Source organism: Anomalospiza imberbis, chromosome 24, assembly GCF_031753505.1.
Source record: "Anomalospiza imberbis isolate Cuckoo-Finch-1a 21T00152 chromosome 24, ASM3175350v1, whole genome shotgun sequence".
NCBI lineage: Eukaryota > Metazoa > Chordata > Aves > Passeriformes > Viduidae > Anomalospiza > Anomalospiza imberbis.
In genome coordinates this window covers 4,723,032-4,737,415 of record NC_089704.1, presented here as the reverse complement: position 1 = coordinate 4,737,415, position 14,384 = coordinate 4,723,032, and the positions used below count along the sequence as shown (strand labels likewise).

General features: G+C 49.9%; 1 protein-coding gene across 1 annotated transcript in view; it reads left to right on the top strand.

Annotated features, from left to right (window-relative positions):
• The window catches only part of GRIK4 (glutamate ionotropic receptor kainate type subunit 4), a 192,923-nt gene extending 184,761 nt beyond the window's left edge, over positions 1-8,162 (top strand). The window contains 5 exon segments of the mRNA XM_068172298.1: positions 1,447-1,672; positions 3,102-3,230; positions 5,761-5,879; positions 6,475-6,703; positions 6,706-8,162. Of these exon segments, the coding sequence (XP_068028399.1) occupies positions 1,447-1,672; positions 3,102-3,230; positions 5,761-5,879; positions 6,475-6,703; positions 6,706-6,923 (921 nt within the window). The 3' untranslated portion in view covers positions 6,924-8,162.
• Positions 8,163-14,384: the final 6,222 nt, after the last annotated feature.

Genomic DNA, 14,384 nt, shown 5'->3' with positions numbered 1-14,384 from the left:
GCTTGTTCTCACTCTTTTCCCCCCACTCTGAGTCTGAACTGAATTTGGAAGGCTGGGAAATCTCTGGAGTCAGCCTGAGCTTTTCAGCTCAACTTTGTGCTCTTTGGGGGTATGGAAAAGAGCTACTTTTAAGCCAAACTTTACATCTAAAATGAGCTGAGCAGAGCCTAAGTGAGGGAGGTGGTTGTATACGAAGGGCTCACTTGAGGAAAGCTTTCAAGTTTAAACCCCTGACTGTCTCTGCGCTGCCTGGCAGTGAGGAAATCAGAGAGGAAATTAGGAAAAGAGGGTTTTGTCCTATTTGTGGCGCTTTAAGCTGTGTTGGGATCCATTTGCCTCTGGTGTAAGGATGGGGAGGTTAAAGTAGTGATGGATAACTGCCTCCATCTCTCCTCCCTTCCTGGGTGCATGAAGGAATGTTTGTCCCCTCCTGAGGTACCTTGTCTGGGCAGTGCTTCCCCTGACACTGACACACAGTTTAAGGTTTAAAAATGCAGCGAAACAGAACCAAACCTCCTCTGCTCGTCTGTCTCCTGCCCATGTGGCTGCACCCAGAGGACAGAGCTGCACAGATGAGGACAGGAACTGGGTCAGCAGCAGATTCCCTGAGGCTCTCCAGCACTGTTCACCAGCCACAGAAAACAAGCCCTTGAGAGTATGAAAATCCTCATGTAGAGCAGGGTGTGTTTATATATTCAGTCTTTGTGCGAGCAGGTTTCACTGTCTGCTCAGCACAGGCAAGAGAGATTGCTCATTCTCAGCTTTCCTTTCATCGGACCAAGGTGGTTCAGCCACCAGCCAGCTCTGAGGATTTGGGGCTGGCTGAGCTTTGGTTTATTGTAATCAATGACAAAAAACCCCAGCTCTTTTCAGCAAGCACTTTAACTTGCCTCACAGAGAGGTGAACCAAATCTGGATTATTTTTTGAATTAAATTTGTGAGCAGCAGTCTCCAGAGATGATCTGTGCTGCCCCCAGTCCTCAGTGCCCTCCTCAGGATGCTGGAGTCTGGTTCTGACACTGAAGAACTGTTGGGACAGTGTTTGAGGGATGGTCAGTGTGGTGGGAGCTCTAAAGGGAGCACCCAGAGGTTTCAATCAACCAAGCAGGAGCTGTTTCTTCAGGCTTTTTTAATGTGTTTTTGATACATGGTCACTGAAATTATGATTTCTTTTTCTAAAATTGAATTTACTTTGTTTTGCCAGACTCTGTTGGAATGGGGACATTTCATGCCCAGCTTTTCCAACAAACTCCCAACACGTTTGGGCCACTTTGAGATAAACAAAGATGAGGCAGCAAAATCCTTTCTGAATCTGAAATCAGATTTGATTCCTCTCTCCATTGTGGCCTTTCCGCAGCAGCGCCTGATTCGGGGGCTCAATTTTAGGGGTCTAATTTACCCCCACATCTCCTCCCTGAGCTGTGGCTGCCTCTTTCCTCCCCGCAGAACTCCCGCTACCAGACGTACCAGCGGATGTGGAATTACATGTACTCCAAGCAGCCCAGCGTCTTCGTGAAGAGCACGGAGGAAGGGATCGCGCGCGTGCTGAACTCCAACTACGCCTTCCTGCTGGAGTCCACCATGAACGAGTATTATCGGCAGCGCAATTGCAACCTCACGCAGGTCGGGGGCCTTCTGGACACCAAGGGCTACGGGATTGGCATGCCCGTCGGTAGGCAGTGAAGAACAATTCTAGTCCTTCTCGGCTGTCGGCAGAGGACCGGAGCGTTCCAAAGGCTGCGCCGGCTCTAAAAGCCAACGTTGCATCTCACAGGGTCCTTTTTATTTCTTACCTGCTGCCCATGCTCAGAGCCAGATGTGAGACCCTGCTCTGGTCCAGAGCCATGTGAGACCCTGCTCTGGTCCAGAGCCATGTGAGACGCGACCGCGGCTCTTTCAATAATTCATGTGAAAGATGTCTCAAAATTGCTGCTTGTTTTCTGCATACCTGCTCTTTGCTGTTCCCTTCCCCAACCAGTGTTTGTGCATCGTTTTGTGCTCCTTGTTTTAATCCCAGAAGTGATGTCAAAGTAATGCTGTGGCAATTCTGGTAGTTTTTAGCAGGAATGTCTTAACAGCTGGTGGTTCTTGAAACTGCAGGCCAGAGACTTGGGCGATTCAGGGGCTCTCATCAGGTTTAACAAATGCAGGGGTTTTGTCTTTCAAATGTATGAGCTCACAAGAGAACATGGCCACTAAATAAGGGTTTAGTTGTTATTCCAAATGATAGTCTGGTCTTTTGGACAGCCTGGAAGCCTTGTCCTGACCTTTAAGCCCTGGCATTTAGCAACACAAAGTTGAGGTGGATTACATAAGGCCCCCGTCACACAAACAGCCACTCTAGTTTAGGGAACATGGGTCAGCTTGTAAAGTCACAGCAACCTGATCAAAGTGAGTACAAATCCCTACCTTCAGGGCTAAATTTGTTCTGACATTGTCTTGTTAAACAGTGAAACCGTAGCAGATAAGAGGAGCAGAAAGCTGCTGGCTGGGACAATAGTGCAGAGTTACTGGGAGAAGTGCAGTCTTTCCCATGGCCCTTCCTAGGGTGGCAGACAAGGATTTCTTGTACCAGACAAGGATCTCTGGTGGCAGACAAGGATCTCTGGTAGCAGACACTGGGACTGCAGCACAGCTCCGTGCCCAGCACAGGACTGAGCTCCTCCAACATGGACATTTTGGCTTCCATGATCCTTGGGCTCCTTCCAACTCAGGATTTCTATTCCGTGACCAGTTTGAGGGAAGGAGCGTTAGAACAAGGTTGAATTGGAGGTGGAATGACAAGAGAGGGACCTCTGTGGTCTGCAGGAGCAGGATACTGAGCTGCTCATTCAAAAGCCAAAGCTCCCCTTGCCATGGACCTGCTCCAGTGGCCTGAGTGGCTCCTGGTGGCCAGGTAAAGTCACCTTCTGCAAGTGACATTAACCAGGTGGCATTCCCAGTGGGGTGGCTGCAGCTTTCCATGGCTTGCATGGACTGACAGCCCCTCCAAGCCACCCAGAGAGGAGCTGTGCTAGCTGGGCACGCTGGGGCGGGGCGAGTGGCGAGGATGATGATGGGGAGGAAGGTGGGGCCCTACCACGTCCCTCTCGGCGTTACAGGCTCCGTGTTCCGCGACGAGTTCGACCTGGCCATCCTCCAGCTGCAGGAGAACAACCGCCTGGAAATCCTGAAGCGCAAGTGGTGGGAAGGAGGGAAGTGCCCCAAAGAGGAGGACCACAGAGCCAAAGGTAAGCCCTGCACTCCCAAGGGACCAGGCACAGAAACATCCTGGCCAGAGGTGCAAGGATGAGCACCCAGCTGCATGTGTGCCTGGGAATCACTTTTTCCCCTTCTCCTGACCTGAGATTCCTTCCTTCACAACTCAAGGAGAAAGCCAAACAGCTCCGCTGTGCCTCACGCTGTGTGTTTTTGCCTGGGGCAAAGATAGCGGGAACAACCAAATGACAAATATTGGAGGCATATGGAGGGTAAATTAGCTTCTAATGAATGTCTGGGAAAATGGATGGCTGAAGGGATCAGACCAAAATCCTGGGTTCCTTGAAGGGAGATGGATCTCCACCACAGGCCCGCTGGTTAATGGCTCCAAGTGAAAGCGCCTTTTAAACAGCCAGGGGAAGGGACACAAGGACTTTATTAGTACATTTGTAAACTGAGGAGCAAATTCTTTTGGGTAATGCTATGCAAATTGCCATAAAAGCCACCACATTAGGCTGATGTCCCAGCATGAGAGCAGTTGCCAGCTTAACACAGTTGCTGCATTTTTTAGTTTTGGCAGCCGCCCTTTCCTCAGCAAGTGTTTTCTGCGAGGCCAGCAGGCCCCCCAGTTAAAAGCACAGCCTTGTGACCTTTGTGGGAGCAGAGAAAAGAGCCAAGCCAGGGCTGGGGAAGCTCTTTTGGGGTTTTGACCTTGCAGCAGGTGTAGGTGTGTGTGTCTGTGCAGTTCCTGCTGGGACCCCACGGGGCTGGGAGGTGATGCTCACTTTTGGGCAGTGCTGTTCCACAGACAACCCCAATTATTTATCTCCAGGCTGAAGGTGTAAGACATCGGGTTATTTCTATTAAATGAGTTATTTTTGAGGGTAGAAGGGTTTTTTTTTTCTCCCTGGACTGTGCCAAAGGCAACTCTAAGGTGGAATCTAGGCTGGGGGCTGTTTTGAGATGGCTTTGGAAGGGGGAAGCTGGGCTGTTTCTGGCACTACCCAGCACAATCTGTGACCCTGGGCAAGTTTTTCTGCAGGTTTGTTCCCTATGCCATGGCTCACTTGCTCAGTTTGGGAGATGAGGAAGGCTATAGCTGTATGGAGAAAGGAAATACCCCTCAGTGAGCTTGGGTGTCTGAGGTGGCACCCAGACAGAATGATAGGAGGATGTAGAGAGAGGTACAAACCCGAAATTCACACTTGTGAGCTGCGGAGGGGAGTGGATGGCCTTTACCTTTGGGTCTGAACTGTGATTCTGGGCTGTTTTATCTGCCTTGCCATTGCTGTGGAAGCACCTCTGCAAAAATCTCTGATTTACAGACTCCCTGCACTGCTCTGGGGGTGGTGCCAAAAGAATGACGGAGGAAGAGGCAGAAATGTGACCTGCTAAGTTTTAGAACAAAACAGGTCAGCGATTTACAAGGGTTTTGGTGAGGTTTTATGTCTAAAAGCCACACTGAGATCAAGTCAATAAATAATCTATTCTTACACTTTGATTTAATGCTACAGGAGGGAGAGGAAGATTTTTATAGATGTTCTTGTTGAGTAATGGCCTCACACAGCCAACCCAGGGCAGAGCACATGTTTTTTAGTAATCAATCCAATCAGAGACCCAAACCAAACACAGGAGAGAGGAACCATATCCCAGGAGAGCAAATGTTGAGGTCAGCTCATCTCACAGGCAGGTGGAGACACAGTTTTGGGGACCAGGGCTGTGGTGCAAGTGAAGTGATGGCCTCAGCACATGGAAAGTTCAGGTTTTTAAGGGATGGATTTTCCTTCAGCTGGTGGAACTTTCTGGAATGCAGGCTGGTTAGGCATGGTGGTCATCCCATAGGAAGCGAGTTGTGCAGGGGAGGTGGAATGAGCTGTCCATGGAAGGGGCTGTTCCCTCCTCATGGGCCAGGTGGGCTGGGCAGAGACACCCAGCCCACAGCCAGGTACCCCAGGGTGGCAGGGACCCCATTTTGTCACCCTGCAGTGGCACAGCATCCTGCTCTCGTTCGGAGCCTCTCCTTTCCCACTGCAGTCCGAGCAGCTGGAATCATTTTCCTGCAGCACTTTGTGATGCAATCAAAGGAGCTTTTCCTGGTGCCAGCTTCCTTTAAAGCCCTTCCCTGTCTCCTTCATCTCTGCTCCTTTAACAACCTTGCTTCTCTTCCTTTTCAAGTTCAAAGCCACTGGAGCTCGGTGAATAATTTGCAGGGATTAATGTGCCCCTTTGATCCCGCATTTTTCCCCTCCTGTTTTCAGTTTGTCCACAAAGTGCTTTGTGCTTCCCCTCCGATGTTCTGGCTGTTTACCTGCAGAATCATCATTTCTGAGCAGGCATCTTCGATCCTGCAGTTATTGCAAGTCACTCACTTGGGCCATCTGAGTCATGCAGGGAGCTATTATTAGGACACTGCTGGCTCGGTGGTTTTGGTCCCTGGCTGGGTGTCTACAATGCCAACAAAACAGCAAAGCCTGGGGGTTCTGTGCACTGACACTTGAGATTTATGATGTGTCTGCCTCTCCAGAGTGTCTCTCCTGCTGCCTCTCTCCTGCTTTATTTTAGGCTTGGGGATGGAGAACATTGGTGGAATCTTCGTGGTGCTCATCTGTGGCTTAATCGTAGCAATTTTTATGGCAATGCTGGAATTTTTGTGGAGCCTTCGACACTCTGAACAGTCGGAGGTAGGACCCGGGAGTGTCCTGAGGGGACAGGATGTGTTTATTGCTGTCTGTGGGGTGTCCTAGACCAAGTCATCCAGCCAGGACACCTCAAACCCAGGAACAGTCATGGTCCTTTGGGCAGGGTCTAAAATCCATGAGCATCTCGTGCCCTCCTACTCAGAGTGAGGCTGTAGAGATGCTCTGAGGGCTTTCAAAGGGATCAAAGAAATGTACAACATCCAGGTACTTTACCTGGGGACAGGATTTCTACCTGCAGCAGGTTTGGATCTTGTGCTGATCTGGGGATGAAGAACACAGGGGGGTCTCTGATGAGAGGCAGAGTTGGGTTAAATCAAGTGTAGGTGTCTGAGCATTGATGTTGAAAACCAGCAGCACTGAGTCCGTAAAAATTTGGGGTCAGAATCACATCATGGAATCTTAAAACAGCCTGGGTTGGAAGGGACCTTAAAGCTCATCGAGTTCCACCCCCTGCCATGGTTGGGAACACCTCCCACTATCCCAGGTCACTCCAAGCCCTCATCGCTGCAGGACCCAGAGCCCCTGAGGGACTCAGAGCTTGCTCAGGTGAGCAGGACGGCCCCATTGTCCCCTGCAGGTGTCGGTGTGCCAAGAGATGGTGACGGAGCTGCGCAACATCATCCTGTGCAAGGACAGTTTCCACCCCCGTCGGAGGCGAGGCGGGGTGGTACGGACTCGCCCCGCTCTGCCCGAGGAGCGCCGAGCCCGCAGCACAACCACGCTCAGCAACGGCAAGCTGTGCAGCGGGGGCGAGCCAGACCCCCTGGCACAAAGACTGGCACAAGAGGCCGCCCTGGTCGCCCGGGGCTGCACCCACATCCGCGTGTGCCCCGAGTGCCGGCGCTTCCAGGGGCTCCGGGCGCGGCCGGCCGCGGGGTCGCCGGCACGGAGCGAGGAGAGCCTGGAGTGGGACAAGGCCACCAACAGCAGCGGGCCCGAGTAACGCCCGGGGGCGTCGGGGTGGGACGAGAGGGTCCTGTTCCATTTTACAGAACACGGACTTGTACAATGTCAACTCGTTTTTAAATCAATAGCAGTTACCCGGCTTCTCCAGAGCAAGGTGGACCTTGGGGTGGACACTAAGGCCTGGCCGGAGGGCTGGCTGAGGTTTCGGTGTCCACTGAGGCCTGGCATGGCAGGAGGGAGGTCCTCAGGCTGGTGGGTGTCCAGAGGTTGTCTCTGGGAAGGAGGGACGTGGCGGGTGGCCGGTGCAGCAGGTGTTGCCCACCCAGGGTCAAGGAGGGGTTCCAGGAACTTCTCCAAGGTCAGGACAAAGGACAGTGGCGCTGCCTCTCCATCACTTACTGGGGGATGTTCTCCAAGGGCAGGGGTGGGATTTTTTATTTGCCGTGGCTGTGGGAAGGGAGGAGTCATTTTTTTGGGTATTTTTTGTTTAATTTGGGTATGTCAGGACCCAGTCCCCAAGGCACCAGGAGCTGAACTCTTCTTCCTTTTCCAGAGGGTGGCAGGTGGGTTGAAGGGGGAAGGGGAGGATGGGATGGGACACGCTCCCTGTGAGAAGCAGCATTTGCTGGAAGTCCATCTGAGAAGTTGTTGAAATTACATATATAGAGAAATATATCTATACATAGATATAGATATATATATATATATTAAAATACCAAAAAACAGCCAACAAACACAGTGAACTCAAAGAGGCCTTGAAACACCTGGAATTTCAGGGGTTCTGTGTCTTTTGTTTCGTTCTGGGGTCATCTTTTGCTTTTTTTTCCTTTTCCTTTCTATTCTTGGGATGGGGTGGGGGGCAGCCCTTTGAGGGAGGTGAGTGGGGAGCACTGGGGGAGGCTGCCCACCCCCAGCAGCTGAGGGAGGAGGTGTTGGGACCCATAAAGTGTCCCTGGCTGTGCTCTGCACTCTCCTGAAGTGACTCTGAGCTCTGCCTCAGGCTCAGGAGTTCCCCAAATCCGTGACCCCACGGAGCACCCTCAACTTCCAGGGTGAATTCCAGCCACACAGCATTTGAGAAAATCATTAGCCTGGGATCTCGTGTAAGGAAAATAGTGACTTCCCTAGAAACAGCAGCAGCTCACCCTCTGCTTGGTACAGATGTGGGGTTTACACTGGCAAATTTAATTTTCTGATTGAAAAAACAAATTCTATGCAATTTCTGGTCGTCAAAGGAAAGAGATGACAATGGAGAGGGGCAGGGGAGATAAAGCCTTGAGTGAAGGTACATCCTGTTCTTGAATTGTTTTCTTTTCTTTTTGTCTTGAATGTACTGAAATAAAAGATGTCCTTGTATAATCATGCTTTTTTTTTTTCCTTCTCTTTCCTTCCCTGTTTAGAGTCAGGAAGGTTGTGAGACAGTTTGAGGCCTGACTGCTCAGGGAGAAACCCAGCAACTTGACAGGCAAGAGGTGCTTTGGCTGTTGCAGGTCTCTGCTGCCCGAGAGTGTCCACACCCCTGGTGTTGCTGTTACCTGTAGCTGAACGAAAAACAGGAGTTAAAAAGCAAAGGTCAATTAAAAAAAAAAAATCCTGATGATGAGGGAGGAGAGAACTCAGAACTGACAGCAGGGTGAGCAGGGATGCAGCTCCATCTTTCCCATAGCTGGTGGTTGGAGCTGCCCAAGGGTGAATCCAGGGTGATTCCAGCTGATGTTTCTGAGGAGGATGGGCAGGGAATGGGGTTTGATCCAAGGTGATGGGCACAGCAGGGTTGTATGATGATTCCAGAAGATGTTTCTGAGGAGGATGGGCAGGGAATGGGGTTTGATCCAAGGTGATGGGCACAGCAGGGTTGTATGATGATTCCAGAAGATGTTTCTGAGGAGGATGGGCAGGGAATGGGGTTTGATCCAAGGTGATGGGCACAGCAGGGTTGTATGATGATTCCAGAAGATGTTTCTGAGGAGGATGGGCAGGGAATGGGGTGTGATCCATGGTGATGAGCACAGCAGGGTTGTATGATGATTCCAGAAGATGATTCTGAGGAGGATGGGCAGGGAATGGGGTGTGATCCAAGGTGATGGGCACAGCAGGGTTGTATGATGATTCCAGAAGATGTTTCTGAGGAGGATGGGCAGGGAATGGGGTGTGATCCAAGGTGATGGGCACAGCAGGGTTGTATGATGATTCCAGAAGATGTTTCTGAGGAGGATGGGCAGGGAATGGGGTGTGATCCAAGGTGATGGGCACAGCAGGGTTGTATGATGATTCCAGAAGATGTTTCTGTGGAGGATGGGCAGGGAATGGGGTTTGATCCAAGGTGATGGGCACAGCAGGGTTGTATGATGATTCCAGAAGATGTTTCTGAGGAGGATGGGCAGGGAATGGGGTGTGATCCATGGTGATGGGCACAGCAGGGTTGTATGATGATTCCAGAAGATGTTTCTGAGGAGGATGGGCAGGGAATGGGGTGTGATCCAAGGTGATGGGCACAGCAGGGTTGTATGATGATTCCAGAAGATGTTTCTGTGGAGGATGGGCAGGGAATGGGGTTTGATCCAAGGTGATGGGCACAGCAGGGTTGTATGATGATTCCAGAAGATGTTTCTGAGGAGGATGGGCAGGGAATGGGGTGTGATCCAAGGTGATGGGCACAGCAGGGTTGTATGATGATTCCAGAAGATGTTTCTGAGGAGGATGGGCAGGGAATGGGGTGTGATCCATGGTGATGGGCACAGCAGGGTTGTATGATGATTCCAGAAGATGTTTCTGAGGATGGGCAGGGAATGGGGTGTGATCCATGGTGATGGGCACAGCAGGGTTGTATGATGATTCCAGAAGATGTTTCTGAGGATGGGCAGGGAATGGGGTGTGATCCAAGGTGATGGGCACAGCAGGGTTGTATGATGATTCCAGAAGATGTTTCTGAGGATGGGCAGGGAATGGGCTGTAATCCAAGGTGATGAGCACAGCAGGGTTGTATGATGATTCCAGAAGATGTTTCTGAGGATGGGCAGGGAATGGGGTGTGATCCATGGTTATGGGGCCATTCTGTTGTTCCCAGCAGGGTGTGAAGGGAAGCTCTGCCTCCCAGTGACTGTAAAACAGGCAGCAAGAAGAGGATTTAGAGCTTGTTTTTTAGGATGTCGCGTGAGATGCTCACAGAGGTCCTTCCTGGCTTTCACATCTGTAAATCCACAGGATGTTCCCTCTCCCTAAGACATCATCTGAGCAGTGAGAAAAGGCAAGGCTCCCCCCATGCCATGGGGTTGCAGAGGCAGATCCTCAGCTGAGGTAAGTCAGTAAAACTCCATCCAACTCTGCAAGAAGCCCAGCTGGGCTTTCAGAGTCCTGACAGCAGCACTAGAGACATCTGAGAGCGCCTGTGTTGTGCTTAAAGGCCAACATGTTTCTACGAGCTGCAGAATATATTCATCAAAAGGAAGCTGCTTTTTAAAATTTATTTACAGATTAGCAGAAGAAAAGGCTCCATGAATCATTTATCAGACCTGATGTTTTTTTCACTGCTTCCCTGCATTGAATAAAGAAAAATCTTGACAGAGCTAGACATTATTCTGCATCTCCAAAGATCTTGCAGTCATCTGCTCAGACAGAGGATGTCAAGGAAAAAAATGATGAGAAACCACCTGGTTTTTATCTCTCCTGTTAGCTTGCTCCACCCACATGGTATTTTATATCTGGGTCTGTATTTTAAGGAGATTTGTTTCATGTCCCTCCTGCCCTCCTCTCTTCTTTTCTTTTTTTAATATTCAGAGGTTTTTCACTCAGAGCAGGAATGGACCTCAGATGAGGAGGATAAAAGCTGCTGTCATTGAGATGCCTTTTCTAATGTGCTGTGTCCTGTATTTTCTGCTCCCTGCTAAATCCTTCCAGGTGCCACCCTGGAGGGAGCAGGCAGCATTATGCATGTGCTGGGTTTGTGCTCACACACATTTGTGTGCCCAGATGGGTTTACATCTCACATATTCCCTCTCTCCCTGTTTTTTGTTTTTTTTTTTTCCCCTTTCCTCTCATCTTTGAAACCATTGTGGGGGCTCTTTTGCTCAGCCAGCCCCAATGCTAATGCAGTTCAAGATCTGGAGTATTTTGCCTTGCAAAAGGCACTTTCCCAGTATTGCTGTCTCCTGATAAACCCCGGGTAATTCTAGTAAGATATCTCTGCAAATTCCACCGGGAGCCAAAGATTAGATCAATTAAAATGGAATACTTTGCTTTATCCCTTCTAACCAGCGTGTTTGAGCCTCCTGCTGCCCTCTGTTTCGGGCTCACGTCTCTCCTTGCCCTGACAGCCAATTCTCCAGCCCTGGCTCAGTCGACAGCAGCCTGGCAGCTTCCTAACTAAAAGGCCTGGAATCTCTCCTCATGGGCTAAAACCCGTGTTTGTGTTGTTTTTTCCAGGCAGTTCCATTTTCACCTAATGATAAAAAGCTGTTTTCTCCCCGGAGGTTGCATGGGTGAAGGTATTAATGAGGCCTGGACTAACCTGGGGGCATTTCCTGAGCTGAGCCGTGTACATGAAATAGAAAAGGGTTGTTCTGTTAGCACAAAACCTTGGGAAGAGAGATGCTCAGCTATAAATTATAGAACAGGCACTAAGCCCTCAGTGGTCCTGAGGCAGGAATCTTTTTAACCATCCCACAGCCACAGAAATCTTCCCTGCTTCTGCCCTTCTCCAAGTACCTCACCAGGTAAGTGGCACAAAAGGTGGAGGAAGATCCACATGGAACAGCTTTTTTTTTTTGCAGAGATTTGGCGTTATAGAAGGGGTGTGAATCCCTGTGAACTGGCAGGGAACTGGGAGCTGCAGCTGTGGGCACAGGGAAGCTGGGACAGACACGGGAATGTTTGTAACTGGTTTGGATGGTTCTTGGGTGATGGCTCTAAGTGGTAAAATAGAAGGTAAAAAGAAGAGACCTGCGGGTAAGAACTGTTCAATGGAGGGTGGCTGGTTCCTAAGGAGGTTTCTGAGTTTCTGTAGGGGCAAATAAGCAAAGATGGACTGGTTTGGGGTGAAGCTGTCACAACTCAGCTGTGAAAAGCCTGGCATGAGTGATCAAAGCCCCTCCAACATTTAGTTTCATTTAACTCTGCAGTTAATTACCTGCAGGATGAGTGTTTCTCTCTTCTGCTTCACTTGTTCGTCCAGTGAAGGTGATTTCTTGCAGTGACTTTGGCTAGAGCAGGAAAGCAGCAGTGGCCATCAGGAGGAGAGTGAGGCACCACTTCAGGGCAAACAGCCCCAGTGTGGGCAGAATCAGGCAGAGAGAACTGCAAACTGCCCCCAGAAATGGTAAAAAGTAAGTCTGGGCTCACATGTGGCACCTGCAAGTCTGCTGAGGATCTAAGAGTGAGGGAACATCACATTTGCCTGGAGTGAGGGGCTGAACACGGCTCAGGGAAGAGCTCAGTGAGCCCAAACACCTACAGAACAGAGCATAAAGCACCCACAGTTCCAGAAACCCCATTAGTGTCTGATGGCCACTAACTGATTGAAAAGACAGAGCTGAACTCTTCTGGGCACAAAGTGGCTCTCATGAATTCAGTATAAATTGGCTCCCCTGGAACACGACACCACACTGGGAAAATCAGGACAATGGGCAGGTTTATACATCCTTCAGGACAGCTTTTTTCCCCTCCAAGGGGGGAATCTGCTGTGCTCCAGGTGACTTATGAGTCTGGTTGGTGGCAGGGCTGCAGCATTTCATGCCAGGGATGATTCCAGCTGGAGGATGAGGATCTGCAGCTGTCCTGGCTGGGTGGGGGGAGACGTGTGGCACTGCATCACCAGCACAAAGGTTCACACAGCAGCAGCTCCCCAAGAGCCCTGCCGGGGCCAGAGCAGCATGAAAATGAAGGAGCTTAATTAACAAAGGCTTTCTCCTCTGCTGTGTTGAGGTCTGCAGTTATCAGCATAGCTGGCAGTTCTCAAAGACTGAAATGACAGTAGTTGGCTGTAAAAGAGATAACTGTCAGATTAGCTGGGACATATCTCTGCCGAGGTTTTTTATATCATACCTATCTTGAAGCATCTCCATGTATCAAAGGGACTAGTTGGCTATTTGCCTCTCCAAAGTACCCTTTCCACCGTGATAAATAAGGCTCTGTTACAGGGGAAAGGCCTAACATTTCTTGTGCCTTGACTCAAGCTGGTTTGGAGCAGCGTTTTTCGGCCTTTGATCAATATGTGGAGGCGAATCCTTGCTGTTGTTTTCAGTGTTTGATGTGTTGAGTTTAGGGTGCAAGGGACAGAAAATGTCTGTTGGGGTGTAAAGGCAGGGAGAAGGGACATTCCTGGCAGGTTCTTCATGGTGTAAGTGGGATTTTCACTGACATTGGCGAGGAAAAGGCAGTTTACATAAATGTTTTTTCAAATCTCTTCCATCTTTCCCTGTATCACTGAATCCCAGCTGGTTTTGGTTGGGAGAGACCTTAAAGGACCTTGTTCCATCCCCTTTCCATGGGCAGGGACACTCTGCCTTCCAAGCACCTGCCCCTTTGCTCGTCGTCCTCAAATACTTCCCCTCATGTTGCTCAGTCTCAGAAAAAAAAGATTTCAGCCTGGCTTTTGCCTGAACTCCCAGGGAATGATCCTGAACAGAGTCCTCTGGCTTTCCAGCGCTTGCTGAGCTGAGATTTAAAGCAATTTCCTTTCAAAGCCAGAAATGAACACAAATGAGGGGGAAAGAACCAGGGGAGGAAAAGAAGAAAGATCTTTTTATTCCCAGACGAGCACTGAGATGTCTGAGCTGCAAGCCTCAAACTGATTGTTCTTCCAGAGTCTACAGCAAATGCTCCTGAGTGTTCCTGAGCCCAGCCAGGGAGGATGCTCTGATTGCTGCTGGCTGGGCTAAACTGGAACAAGGAGGTGAACACATAGCCCCTGGTTTTATTGAACAACTGCTCAGCCTCTGCGTCCTGAAGGTCATGACACGGTAGGGAGGCAGACATGAGCAGAAAGCCACTAAATATCCATGCTCTGAGATCCTGGGAGCCAGACTGTTCTCCTCTGTGAGGAAAGTTTGTCTGCTGGCCATTTCTAATGGCCCTGGCACACTGTGACTGGGTCAAATGGATGATATTTCTGTTTGGAGCTAGGCCTTGAGTGGAAAACTGGAGTTTTGTCAGGGAATGGCTTTGAGGAGGAAGTCTGCTGTTTTAGAAGATGTAATTTTTTACTCTGACCAACCAATTTCATTCTAATTCCTCCACATAAGCACTGTATTTCAAGGGGACATCGCTATTTTGGAGTGAAACCTGCTGCTCTTAGGTTTATTTGGGATAAGATCATGTCCATAAGAAGCTGTCAGAAAACAGCAGCAAGGATGGCAATGCTGGGTGGCAAAAATGCCACAGAACCATAGCAAGGACAAGAGAAGCTCCTGTCACAGCACCCCGTGCTCTGTGCTATTTCTGGGTTATTTTCTGCTATGTCCCAGCAGCGAGGACGGAAGCAAAACTCTCTCTCCACCAGTTTGCTGATCCATGACAGACTGGGCTGAGTCTGCATCCCTTTCCTGCTTGGACTTTTCTTGCCAGTGAGATAAGGATGAAGCCTTG